This window comes from Hemibagrus wyckioides, linkage group LG22 (genome assembly GCF_019097595.1).
Source record: "Hemibagrus wyckioides isolate EC202008001 linkage group LG22, SWU_Hwy_1.0, whole genome shotgun sequence".
Classification (NCBI taxonomy): Eukaryota; Metazoa; Chordata; class Actinopteri; order Siluriformes; family Bagridae; genus Hemibagrus; species Hemibagrus wyckioides.
The window spans coordinates 15,259,086-15,279,522 of NC_080731.1; the positions used below are offsets into that span (position 1 = coordinate 15,259,086).

The following is a 20,437-nucleotide window of genomic DNA, read 5'->3' on the forward strand; positions in this document are numbered from 1 at the left end:
ACAAACATCTTTAACAATATGTTAAAAGAGATGCATAAATCAGCCTTTAAACAGCATGCCCTCTATTTTAAAAAAAAGTCCTATATTTCAAAAAATCATTCCTATATTCATTTTAATTGCATTTTATTTATAATTAAAAAACAAAGAGCAATAATTAAAGATCTATTAGGTAGCACCTGAAAGACCACAAGAATGCAGCGGATGATGCAGATGTCAGAATTCACCATGGCCTTTTCCATTATGTCACAGATGGCACTAAAGTGGCAGGCTTCCATTGGTTGTTGTTTGTTTAGGAAGGAGGTCAGAGGTGAGCTGCCACTAACAGCCAACAGGTTCTGCTGGTGGATGCACATGGCACCAACATGGTGTAGCAACTGACTGATTACTTCATTCATCTCCACCATCTCTTCTGTGGACAAATAACACATACAAGTCTCCAACTTTTTGCAAGCACTGTCACAAGGCAGCTTTTACAGAGACCTAGGAGCAAGGCTCTAGTAAGTAAGGCATAGACAATAAGAGTGAAAATAAATACAGCATTACATCAATAGCACACTTAGACAAATATAATGCACAAACTGGAAAAATTGTGAAAATAAAAAAAATTATTAAAATGTAAAATATTAAGAAACATTCCATTTCATGCTTCAGGATTTAATGTGTGTAATGTGTGTTCATCTATGGAATAAACATATGTAATATGAAATGTAATTTCAAGGGGATACAAAAATTTTAACATGGCTGAGAGTCAACTTGTTCCCGGCGCCCCCTGCATCATTGGTCTTGGTTTCAGACCCACCCGATCCTATCAAACCCCAGTGCATTTAAGTTTATCTTACATCACAAACGTACATGGAGAGCATGACATAACTCACCATTTTTTTTTTATTTTTTATTATTATTATTCTTTAGGTGCCATCATGCACAGCAGGGCACTTCAACTCTCCTGTGTCCCAAAATGTTCCCATGCCACTAATGTATACCTGTGTTTTAGAAACTAATGATGTCCACATCAGTTAAAACATGTGCTCAGGTTACTTCCTGAAAAAGTGTGGACCAATGTACTTTCACATTCATGAGAATCGCAGAACGGTTCCTGTACAATCAAACTCACACCACCTTCTGTGAGCAGTCTCAGGTGCGGTAGCATTCACATTACCGAATTTTAATGCAAACCTTGCTCCATTTCAGACTAAACAACCAGTACGAAAACCCCATAAAGCACACCAAAACTAGGCTCTGGAGCAGTGTAAATAAATTCTTGACTGTTTGATTTGTCAATTCTGGGTTGATTCTAGGAGAACACCATCTACCAGAATGCATTGTGCCACAAGAAAATTTTGCTTGAGGGATAATTGTCTGTTTTTCAGTGTCTGAGCCCCTCAGTTCAAGTGAAGTGATGTTAATGCTACAGCATATTTAGGATAATTGGGTTTCCAACTTTGTAGCAATGGTTCCTGTTCCAGCATTACTATGCCCCTGTGCAAAAAACTTCATAAAGATATGTGTTTGGGGAGGGGGCACTCTAGTCAACCCTTTTGGTGAAAATGCTATACAAATAAAAATGAATTAAATTTATAATTCTATAATCATGATGCCAAGTCCCATGTTAATATTATAGAAAAGGTATTTACTGTCCTATAAGCAATCCATACATCCACACACTCTACCTGAATTTCTCATTCATAAATAAAGGGGCGTTAATGGTTTTACCTTTGGGTTCTCTGATGACATGGCTGAAGCCAAGCCGTTTGCACACGTGATGAAAAGCTTGGTTGCCTGGGTTTGACCACTGATCTAGATAATCACTAGAGCAGGTCCAGATCAAGTTGTTAAGAGCATCATAGCAGGCCCCTAGTGAATTATGAGCAAAACCGGCAACAAGTAAATGAATTATTAAAGGTTACTGTGAGATCACAGTGTAACATTATGGTAATCAAGACAATACACATAAACTAACAAGTATGCTGATAACTGCATACATGTTTCATGCTTTCTGCACAATCTAATAAAAACTAAATTTATTTGCTCAAAAAGAAAAAGGCTTGGCTCACTGGAAAACAGTCATTTTATAGGTTATATGGAAAACACTGACAATACGGACACATTATAATTATAGTTAATAAAAGTATAACGCTTACATACCTAGTCCTGCCACTTGCGCGCCACGACCCAGAGAACTGCCAGGAGCATCAATCAGGTCTACACGATTGACAAACTGACCATCATTCAAGTTGAACACCAGATTAGATGCCAGAACTTAGAAACAGAGGAGAGAGAGAGAGAGAGAGAGAGAGAGAGAGAGAAAGAGAGAACATTCAAGCAAAGGGAAAGAAACATTAAATCTATTGCCACTTTGGATAGTATACACCATCCCAACCACACTGCTAATAATTACAAAATGTTAGCATCATTGGCTTGTTGTCTTTTTTTGACAACAGGTATCTAAAGTGTCTTACTCTTAAGGGAGGAAAGGCCACTGGATCCTCCAAAAAGTGAGCGAGTTGCAGAACTTCCAGCTACACCAGGAGGGGAGGCCAGCATTACCAGGTAGGTGCCACACACATACATGGGTGTTTTCCTCAAAGTTTTAAGAGGAAGACCGCAGCTAGCATTTACTACTAGAAAGAAAGGAAAAAATAGATACATATTTAACCTCAACTACATGTCAGTCCTTGTCAATTTGCTTTATACAGTTATCTATATAATTATTCTGTTTATGTTAATTATAATATACAAACAACAGAAATTGTTTCCCACTGAAAAGCAAAACTTTCATTGTATTAGTCTTAGATTGTGTTTTACACAGTGGTGGAATATACACATGCATATACACCTATAGACAACTCAGCAAGAGAAAACGACTGCATAATATCAGCACAATCACCCAAATTATGGCATGATGCTGGCCAATGTCACAGTAAAGGCTACAGCAGGGGCAAAGCTTTCTTTTATAAAGCCCCACACTTATGGAAAGGCCTCCCAATTAGTGTTCCAAGAAATTAGGAGCAGCATATCTGTTTAGACAAGTCTTTTGTGAAAAGTGTTTTCTTAGATAAAAGAACACTTAAAAAATGACTTTAGATTGCAACTGATACAAATTGCTTAGGACTACAATTGCTATGATAGCTTTAGGAATGCAACTGCCATGAACAGTTTTGCAATCAGGTCTCCATCAGTGAACAGTTCTACAGTTCTAGTACAAAAGGAAATTATTTATAAATCAATTTATCCAGCCTCACCCAGACGAGGATGGGTTCCCTTTTTGCTTTTGAGTATGGTTCCTCTCAAGGTTTCTTCCATGTTTCAATAAACTGAAGCTGTTCCCCTTTTACTGCAACACCCTAGATTCTTCTAAGGAGGGTTTCCACTAGATTTTGGACACTGGCTGGGGGAATTTGACCAGTCAGCTATGACAGTACAAACTCCTGAAAACTAATGTCCAGCAAGCATGAAGTTGGTGATCAAGTTCTTCCCAAAGGTGTTCAGGTGGTTTGAGGTCAGGGCTCTATGGAGGCCACTCAAGTTCTTTCTCTTATGTGGAATATGCTCCAGAGTACAACTTAGGTCTGATATTGTATTTCATATGTGATAGGAGTAGAACATACTGATAAAAGTGAACTGCAATTCAGTCGGTAACACGGTTAATTAATGAAAAGTAGATTTGCACAGTTTCTCCCATTCTTTCTGGCAGAACCTCTGAAGCCCAGTCTGCATCTGTGAACTGCCAACAGATACTCAACAGGGTTCAAGTTTCACCTTATTTCACAATTTTTCACTTATTCACAATACCTGAAGCATAAGGACAAGACAAGGTTGGACCTGCTTTGGCACAAGTCTAAACTTCCTCGAGTGACTCCACTGTGGGACATTAAGACATTTGCCAAAGCTACTTTAGAACATTCTAAACATTAGAAATGGTCTTATTCCCTTGCCCAGATCTACACCTTCGAGTCACAGAGAGTTCCTGGAACTCCATGGCTTCATTTTTGGTCTGACATGCACTGTGAATTATTAGACCTTACACACAGGTGAGAGCCTCTTAACTCATGTTTAAGCAATCGAATTTGCTTCAAGTGGAATCCATTTAAGATCTAGACACATCTTAATATACTCACAGCAAACATCGTGCAACTGTGCTCAGACTGGAGGGCCTTTAACTTGTCAAATTGAGAGATTTCAGTTTTAGATATTTAAAAAAAAATCTAAAAAATTGCCTTTGTGTTGTCATTATGGGTTCTTATGTGTAAATTACAATGGATAAAATGCAAAGTACTCCATTTTAAATTAAACCTATAACACAATAGGCCAACGGAATATACAAAAGATATCTGTGTAACGTTTTTAAACTGAAAATTGTATAAAAACAAAAATGATAAAGAAACTTTAAAGCTTTTAACTTTGGCAAACCAGCCCTCCTTTCTGAAACTTTTTTGTTACTTGGGAGACATCTTGAACAAAAAAATCCAAACAAACAATGGGCACAATACTGTCTGTCAATTTACCAGTTTGCTCCTCTTTGACAGGGTTTGTAATGGCAGAGCCAGTGAGAGCAGCAAGTGTGGCAGAGTGAGAGGTGCGAAAACGGGACATGCGGCTCATCAGCAGCTCATTCAGACATTTTGATGACTCCCCCTCTTTCCGTGACAAGATCACTCGCTCCCGGACAGCACTGGCCACGCACAGCCCAGATTCAGCCTGGGGAAAAGATAAACAGGAATTATTTTTCATGCCATTAATAACAGTATGGGACTTAATGGGAAATACTTTTTCACGATATAGTATACTATACTATATATCTATACTATATAGGAATATTCTGATTTGCCCATTACTAGCTCTGAACATAAATGAAGATTCTCTTACAACACACAGATGGATGACAAATAAAAGGAAAACATCATTTTCTATATATTTATCTATTACATTTTCTATATATTCTATGAGCAAGCATTTATAATTTTGAATTCTGAATAATTTACTGCATAAATCGAAAATAATCCACTTAGAATAGCTTTCTCTAGAACATTTTCCTACCACTAACTGGAAGACATCCATGAAGACAGAGTGGCCTTTCTGGGTCTTTTCATTGAGACTGACAGGTGACCACACCCAGTAGATGTAGGTCCCATCAGAGCAAACATGTAGCGTGGTCAAACTGCTGCCCACTGCAACGTGGTGATGAGGCATGGGCACAATCTGGCATACCTTTATATAGAGGTGAAGACATAACTTAATCCTAATCAAAATCTCAAAAAAAAAACCCTTACGCAACTGAACTAAAACAGAAGAAATGTAAAAGTTAAAGAGATTGTGTACGTATATTATTTCTTACTTGTAAAGTGTATGGGTCTATGACCTGGCACAGCTGATGGGTTTTTGTGTCAAAGGAGGCAGGGCGATGAAGGAGATAACTACTGCTGTGTACTACCCAACCAGCCTCTAGCTCTTCATTTCTACAGTAAACAAAACCTCTGAAAGAGAGTGAGCACATAAAAACAGCAATTAATTCATGGAGATAGTGGAGATAACAATAAACACCAATGTATTATTACTATGGAAGAAAACACAAGAAAGAGGTTACAAACACTGCTCAGAAAAAAGCAGTTGTACCCAGTCCTAAAAGCAAACAGTTTTGTGAGCACATATTGCACAAAGCCCCTCTGCTAGCTGCTGACAGCAGGAGTTTCTGTGCCATTTCCTTGGATTTGGCTGTGGCAAAGTAAAAATTCTACCTTTTCTGAAGCCTGCAACTAATTGGCTAAACTAGATAAATAAGATTATTTGTATAAATGTTAGCTTTGCTGAGCTTTGCTAAAGTGCACCCATATGAATGCAGTGCAACTCCTGCATGAAATAAATAATGTAGCACAGAAAAGTTTCAAGTCAATCTATATACATGTTCTTTGCCTTTTCGCTCTATGTGCATGTAAACATTTACACTAAGTATGCAGGTAAGAGTAATACAAAAACTTTGCGACCATAGAGTTTATTGCTGCTCACCTAAGGGTTCCATGTAGGCCTGAGCCCAGCTTGCTCAAACCTCTACCAAATGAGTTAGTGGTATAAAGATATAAGCCATCTGTAGCCAAACAGCGGCCTAAGTCTGTGTCTGAAAGAGAGAGAATAAGAAAGTTGCATCAAACTAAACATTTGCAATGTATTAACCCTTTCTCACAGTAATGATGCACCATTCCATTGGCAGCATGGACATGGACATTCAGCTGAATTATTTTATTGCCACAGGTCTGTTTTAAGTCATGTATATGTATGTATATATATATATATATATATATATATATATATATATATATATATATATATATATATATATATATATATATATATATATATATATATATATATATATATATATAAGAGCTACATCTTGTGACCTATAGGCCTGTGTAAGCACATGTTTATGTTAATGATAATGTATGATAGCACTGATAGCACAATCACAAAATGTCTAATAAGTATCTTGTGCAACAAAAAACAACATTGCAGCATCAATTAGGCTGGCAAAATTGCATTGAACAAACAACACAGGTTCTGGAACTATATCCTTCAGATTGATGAAACCAAGGTGGAGATATCTGGTTATCATTCACAGTGCCATGTCTGTGGAACACTAAACACAGTGTATCATCACAAACACCTCATACCAACTGTCCAGCATGGTGGTGAGGTGACCATTTGGTCTTGTTTTGTAGCCACGGTACCTGGGAAACTTAAACTTAACACGGTACCTAAGTCAAAACTGGGTCATGCAACAGCACAATCAGCTGAAGAATACAAGTAAATTGGCAGCTGGGTTGTAGTCAAGTGTCAGTTGTGAATCAGTAATACCTGCTGAAAAAGTGCTATAATTGACAGTCCTCACTCAAGACATCAAAGAAAAAAAGGATTCACCAATTTTGACAAGATATACTCTTAATGCATTGCAGTAATTCCTGACAGTCTTACCTTTACCCTCTGTTCCTGCAGCACTGCAATCTGGTGTGGGAAGCATGTCCTCAAAACCCCATGAAACATTGTGCTTTCCCCCAAGCAAACAAGATGGGGAGCCTGGACCCCCTTCCAGAAGAATCAGTCTGAGATAAAGGAGATGAAACCATGAAATAAAAATACACTATTCTTTGTGATACTATGTGAACACATTAGCATTATCATATTCATTGCCACATTGTATAGATGGTTTTCTTCTTAATTACTATATTATAAAACAGTAGACATGTATCTAAATCATATTGAATTTTAAAAAGCAGTAATATTTCTTACACAAGTTACCTCATAACAGTGAAAAGGTGGGTTCATCACTTAAATGATTAAAAAAAAAAGGATTTACAAAGCCTGACCTATAGAGGACATCTGCAACAGGAAGCCGCCCTAAGTCTGTCTGTTTCTGGAGCAGGTGAACTGTGTGAATGAACGTCTTCAGAGAGCCCCTAGATGGACAGAGATCAATCATACAGAAACAAATTTATGAAAGACATTGCAAATATATCCAAATCCAAACTATGACAAATGACATTTGACTGGTACAAGTTAAGTGTGTACATAAATCTACAAGTATGTACAGGTGACAGGTCACAGACTATATTAAGCATGCACTTGTATTTAATACAAATAAATTTTTTTTATTTATTATAAATAATATTTGTTACTAGCTACATAACAAAACAGACCATACTTTCCTATATACATTAGCTACAATCTACATAGTTCAGCTATAGCTGGAGATGACATTAAAATTATTGTGACCTCTTCTGTCCCACTTGGGGAATAAGTCTGTGAAGGCAAACACTGATGAGTTAGGGGGAAGCTTGATCCATTGCTCCACAATCAGAAATACTTATTCGTGCATGCAGCCTTGTGCTCCGTTTAATGATCTTGTACTATATACACTATATTGCCAAAATTATTCGCTCACCTGCCTTGACTCGCATATGAACTTAAGTGACATCCCATTCCTAATCCATAGGGTTCAATATGACATCAGTCCACCCTTTGCAGCTATAACAGCTTCAACTCTTCTGGGAAGGCTGTCCACAAGGTTTAGGAGTGTGTTTATGGGAATTTTTGACCATTCTTCCAGAAGCGCATTTGTGAGATCACACACTGATGTTGGACGAGAAGGCCTGGCTCTCAGTCTCCGCTCTAATTCATCCCAAAGGTGTTCTATCGGGTTGAGGTCAGGACTCTGTGCAGGCCAGTCAAGTTCATCCACACCAGACTCTGTCATCCATGTCTTTATGGACCTTGCTTTGTGCACTGGTGCACAGTCATGTTGGAAGAGGAAGGGGCCAGCTCCAAACTGTTCCCACAAAGTTGGGAGCATGGAATTGTCCAAAATGTCTTGGTGTGCTGAAGCATTCAGAGTTCCTTTCACTGGAACTAAGGGGCCAAGCCCAGCTCCTGAAAAACAACCCCACACCATAATCCCCCCTCCACCAAACTTTACACTTGGCACAATGCAGTCAGACAAGTACCGTTCTCCTGGCAACCGCCAAACCCAGACTCATCCATCAGATTGCCAGATGGAGAAGCGCGATTCGTCACTCCAGAGAACGCGTCTCCACTGCTCTAGAGTCCAGTGGCAGCGTGCTTTACACCACTGCATCCGACGCTTTGCATTGCACTTGGTGATGGATGCAGCTGCTCGGCCATGGAAACCCATTCCATGAAGCTCTCTGCGCACTGTTCTTGAGCTAATCTGAAGGCCACATGAAGTTTGGAGGTCTGTAGCGATTGACTCTGCAGAAAGTTGGCGACCTCTTCGCACTATGCCCCTCAGCATCCGCTGACCCCGCTCCATCAGTTTACGTGGCCTACCACTTCGTGGCTGAGTTGCTGTCGTTTCCAAACACTTCCACGTTCTTATAATACAGCTGACAGTTGACTGTGGAATATTTAGGAGCGAGGAAATTTCACGACTGGATTTGTTGCACAGGTGGCATCCTATCACAGTTCCACGCTGGAATTCACTGAGCTCCTGAGAGCGACCCATTCTTTCACAAATGTTTGTAAAAACAGTCTGCATGCCTAGGTGCTTGATTTTATACACCTGTGGCCATGGAAGTGATTGGAACACCTGATTCTGATTATTTGGATGGGTGAGCGAATACTTTTGGCAATATAGTGTATTAAAGATTTAAACAACATATGTTTATGCTGATATGGGGTTATATAAATGTTATATGGTTAACTTAAACAATACTAACATAAATAACTGATTGGAATCTGGTATGATATAAGTTGCAGCATTGCAGTTAATATCTGTACTGTTGTATTGCAAGCACCTTGCACATGCTAGCGCTACAAGCGCAGCAGCTGCATTCTCCCTCTGTCTCTGAGTCAGCAATGGCTGTGGCACTGCTGCATGCTCACCCTCCTGCTCCAACCATGAGCACAGAAGTCCCTCCAAGCCACTGAGGCAGTCAGCAGGCTCCTTGCCAAGGCTAAGTGGCTGGCAGTCACGCAGACAGGCCAGCAGTACCTCGGCAGTGACACCAGCGAGTGCTGGGTCATGGTGGGTTTGTGACTGTAGCAGGGGGAAGATGAGCAGTAAACCCACACGTGACGTGAAGGGAGCTTGATCAGAGTTGGAGGGCAGTGCAGGGTGGTGATGGGATTGCTGATACTGCTGCTGAAGGAGGCCCTGACGCTTCAGGAGGGTCAGGGTCTCATCATCAGAGCCTGCTCCAGAGCCAGCTCCTGCTGTTGCACCATCTCGCTCTTGCTGCTCTTCCACAGCCACCTGACGTTGTGCCCCCCAAAGGCCTCGCAGAGCATTGAGCCGATACTCCAGAAGGCGTGCATAAGCATTGCTCTGGTTACCACAGACAGAACGCAAGCGCTCAGCTAACTCCACTGGATTCTTGGTTTCGAAGGTCAGGATCTAAATATACAGAATAAGAATTTATAGTAGTCAAGTGACAAACAAACACCTGGCTTTAGTATTTAGTTAAAAATAAATCTGATTATGAATAAATCTGATTAAGAATGAAAACATTCTTAATGGAGATTATATATATATATGTATGTATGTATATATATACACACACATATACATATATATATACATACATGTCAATCAAGGGAAAAAATTAGGACACCCCATGAAAGGCCTGTGTTTTTTTTTAAAACATAGCTAACACATGGGCATTTGATCTTCATTTTAACAATATTGAAATATTCAAGTAATATAACTAAACAAATAAAACCATATTTATTTGTACTTAAAATAGATAAAATGACCTCCAGGTCTATCACATCAGGTGCAAATTATTAGAACATTATTCCAGAGAATTTTGAAGGAGGTTTGCCTTATTTAAACCTCAGACATTTAGTTTGGCTTGCTCTTAATTGTTGAAGTGAGAGGTATCACCATGGTGAGATCCAAAGAGCTCCTTGAGGCCTTCAGAAAGAAAATTGTTGATGCTTATGAGTCTGGTAAGGGATATAAAAAGATCTCAAAAGAATTTGTAATCAGCTATTTCACTGTCCAGAAAATCATTTACAAGTGGAGAACATTTAAAACAACTGCCAACATGGCCAGGTCAGGGTGTCCAAGCAAATTCACCCCAAGAGCAGACCGCAAGATGCTTAAAGACATCAAAAAGAAATGAAAAATAGGGGATATAGTTAAGAATATATAGGGAAAAGTAGGGAAAATTAAATGGTAGAAATCACAAAGGAAAATAACTTGAAAGTCAAGTGTCAGATATGCATAAGCAAATATATGTATAATATAAATATATATGTAGTATCAATATAGCAGTAAATATTATAAATAATGAAAAATAAAATAAAATAAAAATAATAAAAAAATAGTAATATAATATATAATGTATACAAATATAAAACTGCTATATAAAACTAAATATAAAAAAACAAATATAAAAACAAAAATATAATACACTAATATAATACAGTACAATATAGTATATATAGTGTATGTGAAAAATAAAACAATATAAATAAATATATATGTGTTGACTATAATATATAGAAGATACAGTATATGCATATATGTAGATAAAAAGGTCAACTTTGAAATGGTGTAGCAAATGAATACAGTATGTACAGTGTGCATATGTAAGATAAATATATAAATATATTTGTAGATGTATATATAAGGCAAATATAAATGTCCAATTGAACAGGGAGTAAAGTGTCAGTGCAGTGTGCACACAAGATTTACAGAAAAGATGTACAGTGAGAGTGTTATTGTGTGTACAGAGTAGTGCAGAGTACAAAGTAGTGCAATTATTGCTTGTGCAACAATCTGCTGAGGTAGAATGTTATGTCGTTCGGGGGTAAGTCCAGAAAGTCCAGATTCCAGGTGTATTGGTTGAGGGCCCGAATGGCCTGCGGGAAGAAGCTCCTCCTCATTCTCTCTGTGTTCGCCTTCAAGGAACGGAAACGCTTCCCTGACCTCAACAGAGAGAAGAGTCCATTGTTGGGATGACTGAGGTCCTTCATAATCTTCCTGGCTTTGGTCCAGCACCGCTTGCTGTATATGGTGTCCAGGTCAGGAAGCTCGGTGCGGATGGTACGCTCGGCTGATTGCACCACCCTCTGGAGAGCTTGCCTGTCCTGTCTGTTTGGACATCTCCAAAAACCCTAAAATATCATCAAGGGACTGACAGCAAGCTTTTGCTACAGTTTATGCCAAAGTGAATCTACAATCAGAAAGAGGCTACACAACTTTAATTATTTTGGGAGGTGTGCAAGAAGGAAACCTTTGCTGTATAAAAAAACATGAGGGCAAGACTGAAGTTTCCCAAAGAACACAGAGACAAAGGCCAAGAATTCTGGAATAATGTGCTTCTGACAGAGGAGTCTAAAATTGAATTATTTGGACACCATAACAGGGTATGTTTGGCGTAAACCAAATACAGCTTTTCAGCAAATGAACCTCTTACCAACTATGAAACATGGAGGTGGAAGTGGCCAGATCACCATCATAGAATCCATTATGAATTCTACATTGTATCAGAAGGTGCTTGAGGAAGACCATCTGTCAAAAAATTAAAGCTAAAGCGGAACTGAACCTTGCAACCACTACCTCAACCGCTGCTGTGTATTTTTGCACAATATTTTTGCACAATACTTTTTTTATTTTTTACATCATTTCACTTTATCTATTTTATTTCACTTACATTCCAGTACACATGTTCTTTTTTCATTTCGGCGCTAAGTGTCCTGTGTTCTTTTGTGTTGTCTTTATTGTATTTATTGTCTTTTTGCACTGTCTTGTCTATGCTCTGTTTGCACCTAGCTGCACACTGTGCACTTTACGTGGCTAAGACAAACTTCTGTCCTAGCTCTGTGGTGTTGTTTTCTTGTTTTGTGTTGAACTTGTTGTATGTTTATGTAGCACCAGGTCCTGGAGAAACGTTATTTCATTTCACTATGTACTGCGCCAGCTATATGTGGTTGAAATGACAATAAAGCTTCTTGAATCTTGAATCAAAATGACAATGACCCAAAACATACCAGTAAATCCACCAAGGACTGGCTGAAAAGTAAAAAATGGAGAATTCTGGAATGGCTGAGTCAAAGCCCAGATCTAAATCCTACTGAGATCATGTGGGGTGATTTGAAAGGGACTGTGTGTGCAAGAAACCCCCCAAACATCACACAGCTGAAAGAATTCTACATTGAGATGGGGGAAACTTTCTTCCAGTCAGAGTTTCCAAACTGTTTTAAGTTTTAGGCTTCTTACTTAGATTTAATGAGGTGATATAATACAGGATTTGTACTCTATAGCTAGTTAGCTTTTAATAAATTATTAAAAATGAAGTCTGTAACTTATCAATATGTATATTCCAACAGCTTTCTGGTGTATGTGACACATACAGAAATTTCATTCATGTTCAGGCCAGTTTACAACACTACAGAACTTAAAAACAAGAGGAACCATCAGAAATGTTGGCGAAAGGTTGAACAGAGTTTTATGTACTGTTTTAACAGAAACATGGATTAAACCATATGAGTATGAAGCATTCAATAAAGCTAGTCTGCCCAGATATAGTTATATACAATCAGCCATGCCTAACAGGCAGGGGAGGAAGTGCTGCAGTTATTTTGGATGATAATCAACGTATCACACAGAACATATGTTCTTTGTAACATATGTAACTACAAAAAATAAGTATACAGCGTTAATTCCACGCATTGTTATTTAGAGCCCCCAGGGCCATATTTTGATTTCCTCTGTGAATTTGCAGATTTCATTTCAAACCTAGTTGTTTCTAAAATGCACCAGAGACATATTTGCTCGTCGCCACATTACTGTATTAAACCTACATTTATGCCTCCTGCTGCAGAGAGCTTTATCAATAGTTAATAGTTATCATCCATGACTGGATCGCTGTCTGACCCAACAGAACTTTATCAGGTGACTGATAAAGACTACTGAGACTCTACTTAGAGTCAGTGTTTCACTACAACCTAGAATATAGAAGCTCCACTTAAAAGGAAAATAGTTAAAGAGAAGAAACTAGCACCCTGGCACAATGAACCAGCATGAACCATAAAACAGACCACTAAAAAAAATTAGAATGTAAATGGTGTCAAAATAAATTGCTAGAATTTCAATTAGCATGGAAGGAAAGCGTCCAGAGCTACAGAAGACAGTGCTGCTGGATCTTAGTGCTGCTGGATCAGCATATCTCTCTGCTCTAATTGCAGAATTCATAAAAACGATCCTATGTTTTTATTTTTTATACAGTAGCAAAATTAAACCAGAAAAACGAACACCGTCAATAAGCAATGACTTCATGAATCATTTCATTGGCATTCAGTCAATGTGATGGCTAATCCTGTAAATAACAATATCACTATATCAGATCAGTGTTTTGAATGTTTCACTTCCCTTCAAAAGGGCAATTTAATTTCACTAGTTTCATACCTACATGTTTCTATAAACAACTAATACCAGCAGTAACTGAAACCCTTCCAAATAGAATCAATTCATCTCTTAGCACTGGCTGTGTACCTAAATCATTTAAGCTAACAGTTTTTAAACCACTGACCATTTATGCTTATACCTGCTTAGAAGTAACATTCATGAAATCAGTCATGATTTAGACCTCAGCATGGCACAAATACAGCACTGGTTAAAGTGGTAAATACTGGCCTCTGATCAGGGTTTTGTCTCCTTGCTGGTGTTGCTTGACCTTAGTGCAGCTTTTAACACCATTGATCATACTATTCTATTTGATACACTACAAAATGTTGTTGGAGTTAAGGGAACAGCCCTCTCCTGACTCAGGTCTTTTTGTACATGGTGGCTTCTCTACACATAATACAGCCCACTGCTTATCTGTTTAGTATTCTTTTAATGGCATGCCAGCATCAATGGCTATTTTCATGGCAGGATGAAAGAAGGTAAAGCAAAATATTTAAGTAATTCTTATAGTATTACAATAATATAATCTTTAAAACTAAGTCAACAATAGCAACTATGAGGACCTTCACTTTAATAAGAACTCCAGGATTTTCCTTGATGAGAAATATGTATTTTCTGAGTAAGAGAATTGTCTGGTGTTGTTAAAAGCATAACAGTTCATTAATATATGTTTAATGATCATTCTTGTTTACCGCTGCTTTTCTCCTTACATGTGCTACCTCTGGGTAAAATTATTCATAACCATGGTATTACCTTCCACTGCGCTGATAGCACAAAGTTACATGCTTCAGCAAAGGCAGATGAGAGGCACCAGCTTTGAAGCATGTATAAAGGACATTAGACTGAATGTTTCTTCCTTCTACTTAATTCTGGAAAGACAGAAGAACTTGTCCTAGGACCACATATATCCAGCAGTAAGCTTTTTGGTTTTAGAACTCTGGATGGCCTTTCTGTCTCATCATGTTCAACAGTAAAAGACCTTTGTATGATTATTGACTACAGTCTTTTATTTGAAGCTCATGTAGGTAATTTTACTAGAATAGTCTTCTTTCATCTCAGAAAAAAATGCTAAGATAAGATATATAATGTCGCTACATGATGCAGACCTACTAGCAAGCTCCAGTTATTCCAGAATGCAGCAGTTAGAGTCCTAACTAGAACCAGAAGATATGAACATTTTTGAGCTTGGGATCTGCTTTTCCAGTCGCCAGGTCATTGTGATTCTTTGTCGTCCTCATCCCACCAAACCAATCAAACCAATTCTGATGATTTGTAATGCATGGTATCAGCCAGGACAGTAGCTGCTGTTGGCTATTCTCTAGGTTTAGATCATCAGTGAAAGCAGCCCAATATTTTAATGTAATTATGTGGGATAAGACTGATTCAAATCAATAGACTGATCTAAAAATGCTGCCGATTATGAGGCACATTTTCTGATGTTTGGATACTTGCTTTCAATCAACAAAAATCCAAAATTCTACAGCAGAGGCCCTTGACTTCATCTAAATGGCAGTTCGCAAGGCTAAAATTTCATTTCCATGTTATATTTTCATGGAAAATTTCGAGTTCTGTAAGTTGTGATGGTGCAACTTGGGCAGAAACAATAATTTTCTTTGAAAAAAATTCACATAGCCATCATGCCACACGTACATAAATACAAATAAATATAAATACAATAAATACAATATAATAAATGAAAACATTTTTAATTACCTTGACAAAAATCACCAATACTTTATGCATACAACATAAAAACATTTTTTGTAATGTACTGTTGATAAAAATGATAAATGTTTTTCTGGGTCCATCTTACAAAGTCCTTAAAGGTTTGTTCTGACAAAAATGGCTGCCATTAAAAATTGGGCAGATCAAAAACATATGTTTTATAATGTTAGTGCTACTATATTGACATTCTTCCCATTCTGCTTGCCATTTCTCTAATACTTGTTGGTCGATTAAGGGCTTGAAGTCTAAGGGCTTGAAATGTATGAAAAATGTCATAAAAAGTGGCCGGCTTCCTGAGTCCTTCTTTCCACCCAACCATGCCAGGGCTCTTAAAAAATTCAAGTCACTAAAAACCAATTGAATACTCCTTCCAATTTGCATATGCATACAGAAGCAGTAACGTGAGTTCACACACTTGCTGCACAATCAGAGCCAAAATCTGGAAGACTCTGGCTTTACATTCAAAAGTATTTAATAATCTAGAAAATACAGAAGAGTGGTGTGAGAAACAGACCATTCGCTAGGTCTGAAGACTAGATGAGAGTTTTTTTATTTAAACACTAACCGTAATAGGAAGCCCACATTGTGTTATAGTAACTCAAATAATCACTCTTTAGAACTGTGGTGATCAGAGTGTCAAAAAGTCTGTTATCTCAGAACATAAGCCTTGAGGTGAACTCTGGAAACTGGACAGCTAAAGACTGGAAAAAGACCAGGTGTAATTTTTTTTACCCCTTATTTTCAACTGTTCAGTTAGCATTAGCCTGCACCCAAAGCAGCTTCCGATTCCTGTCCTTAGTTGACATAAGTGCAACCTAATGCAATGTTCAACCGTTGTGGCCCATTCAGCTCAAGGTCAAAGTCACAGAGATGACACTTTTTCTTCATTTTGATGTTTAATGTGAACACAGACCGAAGCTTTTGACTGCCACATGATTGTGTGGTTGACAACTGCATACAGGAATAGGTGGACAGGTGTTCCTAATAAAGTGGTTGGTGATTGTATCTTCCATTAGACTAAAAATTAAGTTTACACTGAAAGAAAAGTAAATGTGGAATATATTTGTAGGATGATTTGAAAGATACAGGATGGATAAATTACAGACTAACAAACGCAACAAAAACTTTCCAATTTATTTTAATAACAGTGCACCTTGTTTGTCAAGCTGGAAATAAATGGATTTATGCTAAATCATTCATAGGAGCATTTACCTGTCTGAAAATATTTTTGTTTTTTAAATTTGTGCATAACAAGACTAACTAACTAAACTAGTCAAGTTTAAATTGAATTCTTTCAATGACACCCATAAATTTAACAAAGATTTTGTGAACCACAGTTGTTGTTTATTAATGGCATAAACTTTATATTACACATTAAAAAAGAAGAAAGCAAGTCAACTTAAATCCAAAAGAAAAAAATTGTAATTCAATCAAGAGGAAAGAGAGCTCTATAAATGGAAGAGTTTTAATGGCTCAACTGGTGTGTAAGTTTGTACCATTTGCCATGGCATTTCTTGTGCTGTGCAAAGCTTTACTGACGTCAGCACTAAGTGAGCAGTAAATGACCAATATTTTAAATTATTCATCACAACAATGACTAAAATTCAATACATCATTCAGCCATAAGCAGAATTCAAAGCACGAATATCAGAAACCTTTGTAGTTTTTTTTTCAGTTAGGCCAAAGGTGAAGCATCCAGGTTTTGGGTCAATAAAAGTAGCATAAACAAAATGTGAATGAGCATCAGGCAGAAGCAGAACAAGTTTTCAGAGTGATCAAACACTGCATTCTACCTCAGTGGTCTGTAACACTTGTGGCCTTGAAGTGAAGAGACATGGAGTCCAGTTGTGTTCAAACAGAAGATATGAACTGTAATGAGGTACATTACTCTACAGATCTGAGGTTCTACTGGAACAGATAAATTGCTATTAATCAGCAAACTTTGGATATTATCTGCTAACCCTACGTATTTGCTGCATGGTTGGATTATCTTGTGTATAATAATAATAATAATAATAATAATAATAATAATAATAATAATAATAATAATAATGGCCTTATTACTTTGTGATAATACATGTGCACTTTGATAATTAATGTTTATCATTACCATGCGTTTTAATCACATAAGTAATTTTAAGTCTCTGTAGAAACTTTGACTTCTTTAAAATGCAACATTGTTAACTAACTAACATTACCAGTTATGCTATGCAGTTACTGCTAATCTTACACACTTCATTCTGTACTAATAAGTTTCATTTCAAGATTGAAATGAAATGTTTAACCTTTTTATTTTTCAAACTTTGCTATGCTCCATGGTTTTTTAAGGTTGGCAAGTGTCTAATCCTACATATGTGTATATAAACATGTGTCTTAACAGGAAGCAGAACATTACAGCAGTCAGGCCCAGGATATGCTGAAGGATGAGTCTGTGTTATGTAAATTGATGGCTCTGTAGGAGGAGTGATTGGTCTAATGCTCTCATTCAGGATAATAGAAATCTATACACAGATTTGCATGACATACTTGCATACTTATTTTCCATATCCCTAACTCTATAATGTAACATTAAATTGTGGCTAAATGTTTTAGATCTCTATTTAATATCACAGATTGTGTCTGTCATTTGCAGGATGACCTTACTCATCGGACAAAGTGAGGTCTAGGGAGGAGGACAGATTGACGGGTTTCAACACTGATGTGTCAAGGAGTAACATCAGGCTTTCTAGGTTATGAGATGGCCATGCCAAATTTAAGCTTCAAGTGCTTCAAGTCATGTGAACTCATGTGAGTCATGTGGACTCAGTAACATTAGTGCAACGATTCAAAAAATAGGATACAATATAGCAGTAAACTCAAGTGAATGCTAAAGGAAATACTACTGTGCAAATTTTCATTTATTAAGAATTGCCATTCTGCCATATGAGATGTAGTGCACTATCATAGTCACACATAAATTTGCTGCATATGAGGTCCAGGCATCAGTCGTTATTTCCATTATTCTCATTAAACTTTGTTCTTTACTGTCATGAACAATTCCTGTACAGATTTATCGTCAAAATGCTGTCTACTTGGTATATTGTACCTTGGCTCTAACATATTTATCATGTCATGAAAGCCATTACACTCAACTACAGTGTAAGGTCTTAAGTCCTTTACCAATGAAGCAGTGACCATTACCAAGTTGTTGTTAAGTTAAGGCTATAGAAAGTGTGTAATATCAGAATCTGACACTTTCTTCCTTGTGCTACCTATAACACTAGCATCCTCTGATTCTTTGTCTCTCAATGCTGTCTCAATAGATGTGTGGTGAGATTTGTGGTGCTACTGGTATACTTAATTGCAGGCCTAACTGTCCCTCTTTCCTGTAGTATCCAAAAGTCTTCCAAACTTTGGATTTTAAATTTGCCAGGGCATTGTAGGTTGTGTCAACATGTTCATCCCAACAATGCAAAAATCCTCCTAAGGTAAACGTGAGACACCATGCAGATTCATTAGCCAATGAGAGGCAGTTACTGTTAGATAACTCAAGGTTCTGCAGCAAGAGTAGCTAAATTTCTGAAATTCCATAAAGAATCTTAAATGAATAAACATAAATACTGAAATCACTAAAATATTTAATGTTAAAATTAACAGCAAATCTTCAGCCAACTGATACTTTAGAATCGGGCCATTGACCAGCTCATAGTAAATTTAGATCGATCCAAGGATATGCCCTGAACACCCACAAACATTCTGGCTCAATTTAACTAGTTACTTACCCACACACACCGATACCCATTAAGCCAGATTGTGAATGGTTAAGTGAAGGAAGCCATCATACTGAAGGCTTTCTAGCTTGCTTAATGAAATCATGGTTGATCAATGTTATTGAGAAAGGACCAGTGTGAGAACACAAGTTAGGCTTGAAAAGGCCCTGCGTTACACTGTAGTCCTCAAATTTGACTTCTTTAACATTGTCTCATTCTACATAATGTTCTATTGCCATTCAATTATCTTCCCTCCATCTTATTGTGTTATTGTACTTCTCTGGAGGCTCAAGTTGCAAATCACTGCAGACGTGGCCGTGTTTAACCTATAGGACATGTTTAGATTTTGATATGAACATAGATGAAATAAAGATGATTTGGGACAATAAGGACCACAGTACACTGCAATATTTAGCCTGGAGAGTAACTTTAGTAGAAATCTAAACAAAAAAGTCCTACATAATACTTAAGTCATCAATTTGTACTGATGCAGAAAGAAGCAGCTTCCATCTTAGATATACTACTCAGAACTGTCATGCTATATTTCTATAAAGGGAATGTGAGTATGTGAATGTAAATATAATTTTAATGATTGATAACATTTAACAGGAGCAACTGGCCTAAAGTGTCCGGGATTAGCTGCTTGCCAAGCTATATTTAGATGAAAGATGCTGACTGTCTACACAAAGCACCCAAGCTAGCACGCATGCCTGCACCGAAAAGACATGACTAATCTATTTAATTGACAACATTTCCCAATTTGTTATGTAAACACTTGTATTACTAATTACGTCAACTTAATCCCTGCGTGGCTGAAAAACTGCTAATATCATGCTTAAACACCAGGTAATACAGTAGTTTGCTACACAAGACCGGGGCTGGCTAGCCGGCTTGATCTGTTAACATTAGCGTCCAGCTAATACCTGATCGACTAGGCTTGTGTAACAGAGCCTAAACTAATCAATTAGCTATGATAACTTACACAGGTTTGGCGATGAAGCTACACTACCAGCCGGCTAAGCTCGTCTACGCTTGTAAACTA

General features: G+C 37.5%; 1 protein-coding gene across 5 annotated transcripts in view; it reads right to left on the bottom strand.

The window, feature by feature from the left end:
• The window catches only part of LOC131343100 (probable E3 ubiquitin-protein ligase HECTD4), a 94,577-nt gene that overhangs the window by 73,274 nt on the left and 866 nt on the right, over positions 1 to 20,437 (bottom strand). For 3 of the 5 annotated variants that reach the window (XM_058374518.1, XM_058374521.1, XM_058374516.1), the window contains exons 2-12: positions 9,303 to 9,901; positions 7,359 to 7,448; positions 6,967 to 7,094; positions 6,004 to 6,112; positions 5,336 to 5,474; positions 5,038 to 5,208; positions 4,506 to 4,698; positions 2,460 to 2,621; positions 2,146 to 2,259; positions 1,714 to 1,854; positions 177 to 409 (exon numbers count right to left, since the gene is read on the bottom strand). In XM_058374518.1, coding sequence (XP_058230501.1) covers positions 177 to 409; positions 1,714 to 1,854; positions 2,146 to 2,259; positions 2,460 to 2,621; positions 4,506 to 4,698; positions 5,038 to 5,208; positions 5,336 to 5,474; positions 6,004 to 6,112; positions 6,967 to 7,094; positions 7,359 to 7,448; positions 9,303 to 9,901 — 2,079 coding nt within the window. The remainder of the gene's footprint in view (positions 1 to 176; positions 410 to 1,713; positions 1,855 to 2,145; positions 2,260 to 2,459; positions 2,622 to 4,505; positions 4,699 to 5,037; positions 5,209 to 5,335; positions 5,475 to 6,003; positions 6,113 to 6,966; positions 7,095 to 7,358; positions 7,449 to 9,302; positions 9,902 to 20,437) is intronic. The other 2 variants (XM_058374519.1, XM_058374517.1) reach the window with 1 other exon arrangement.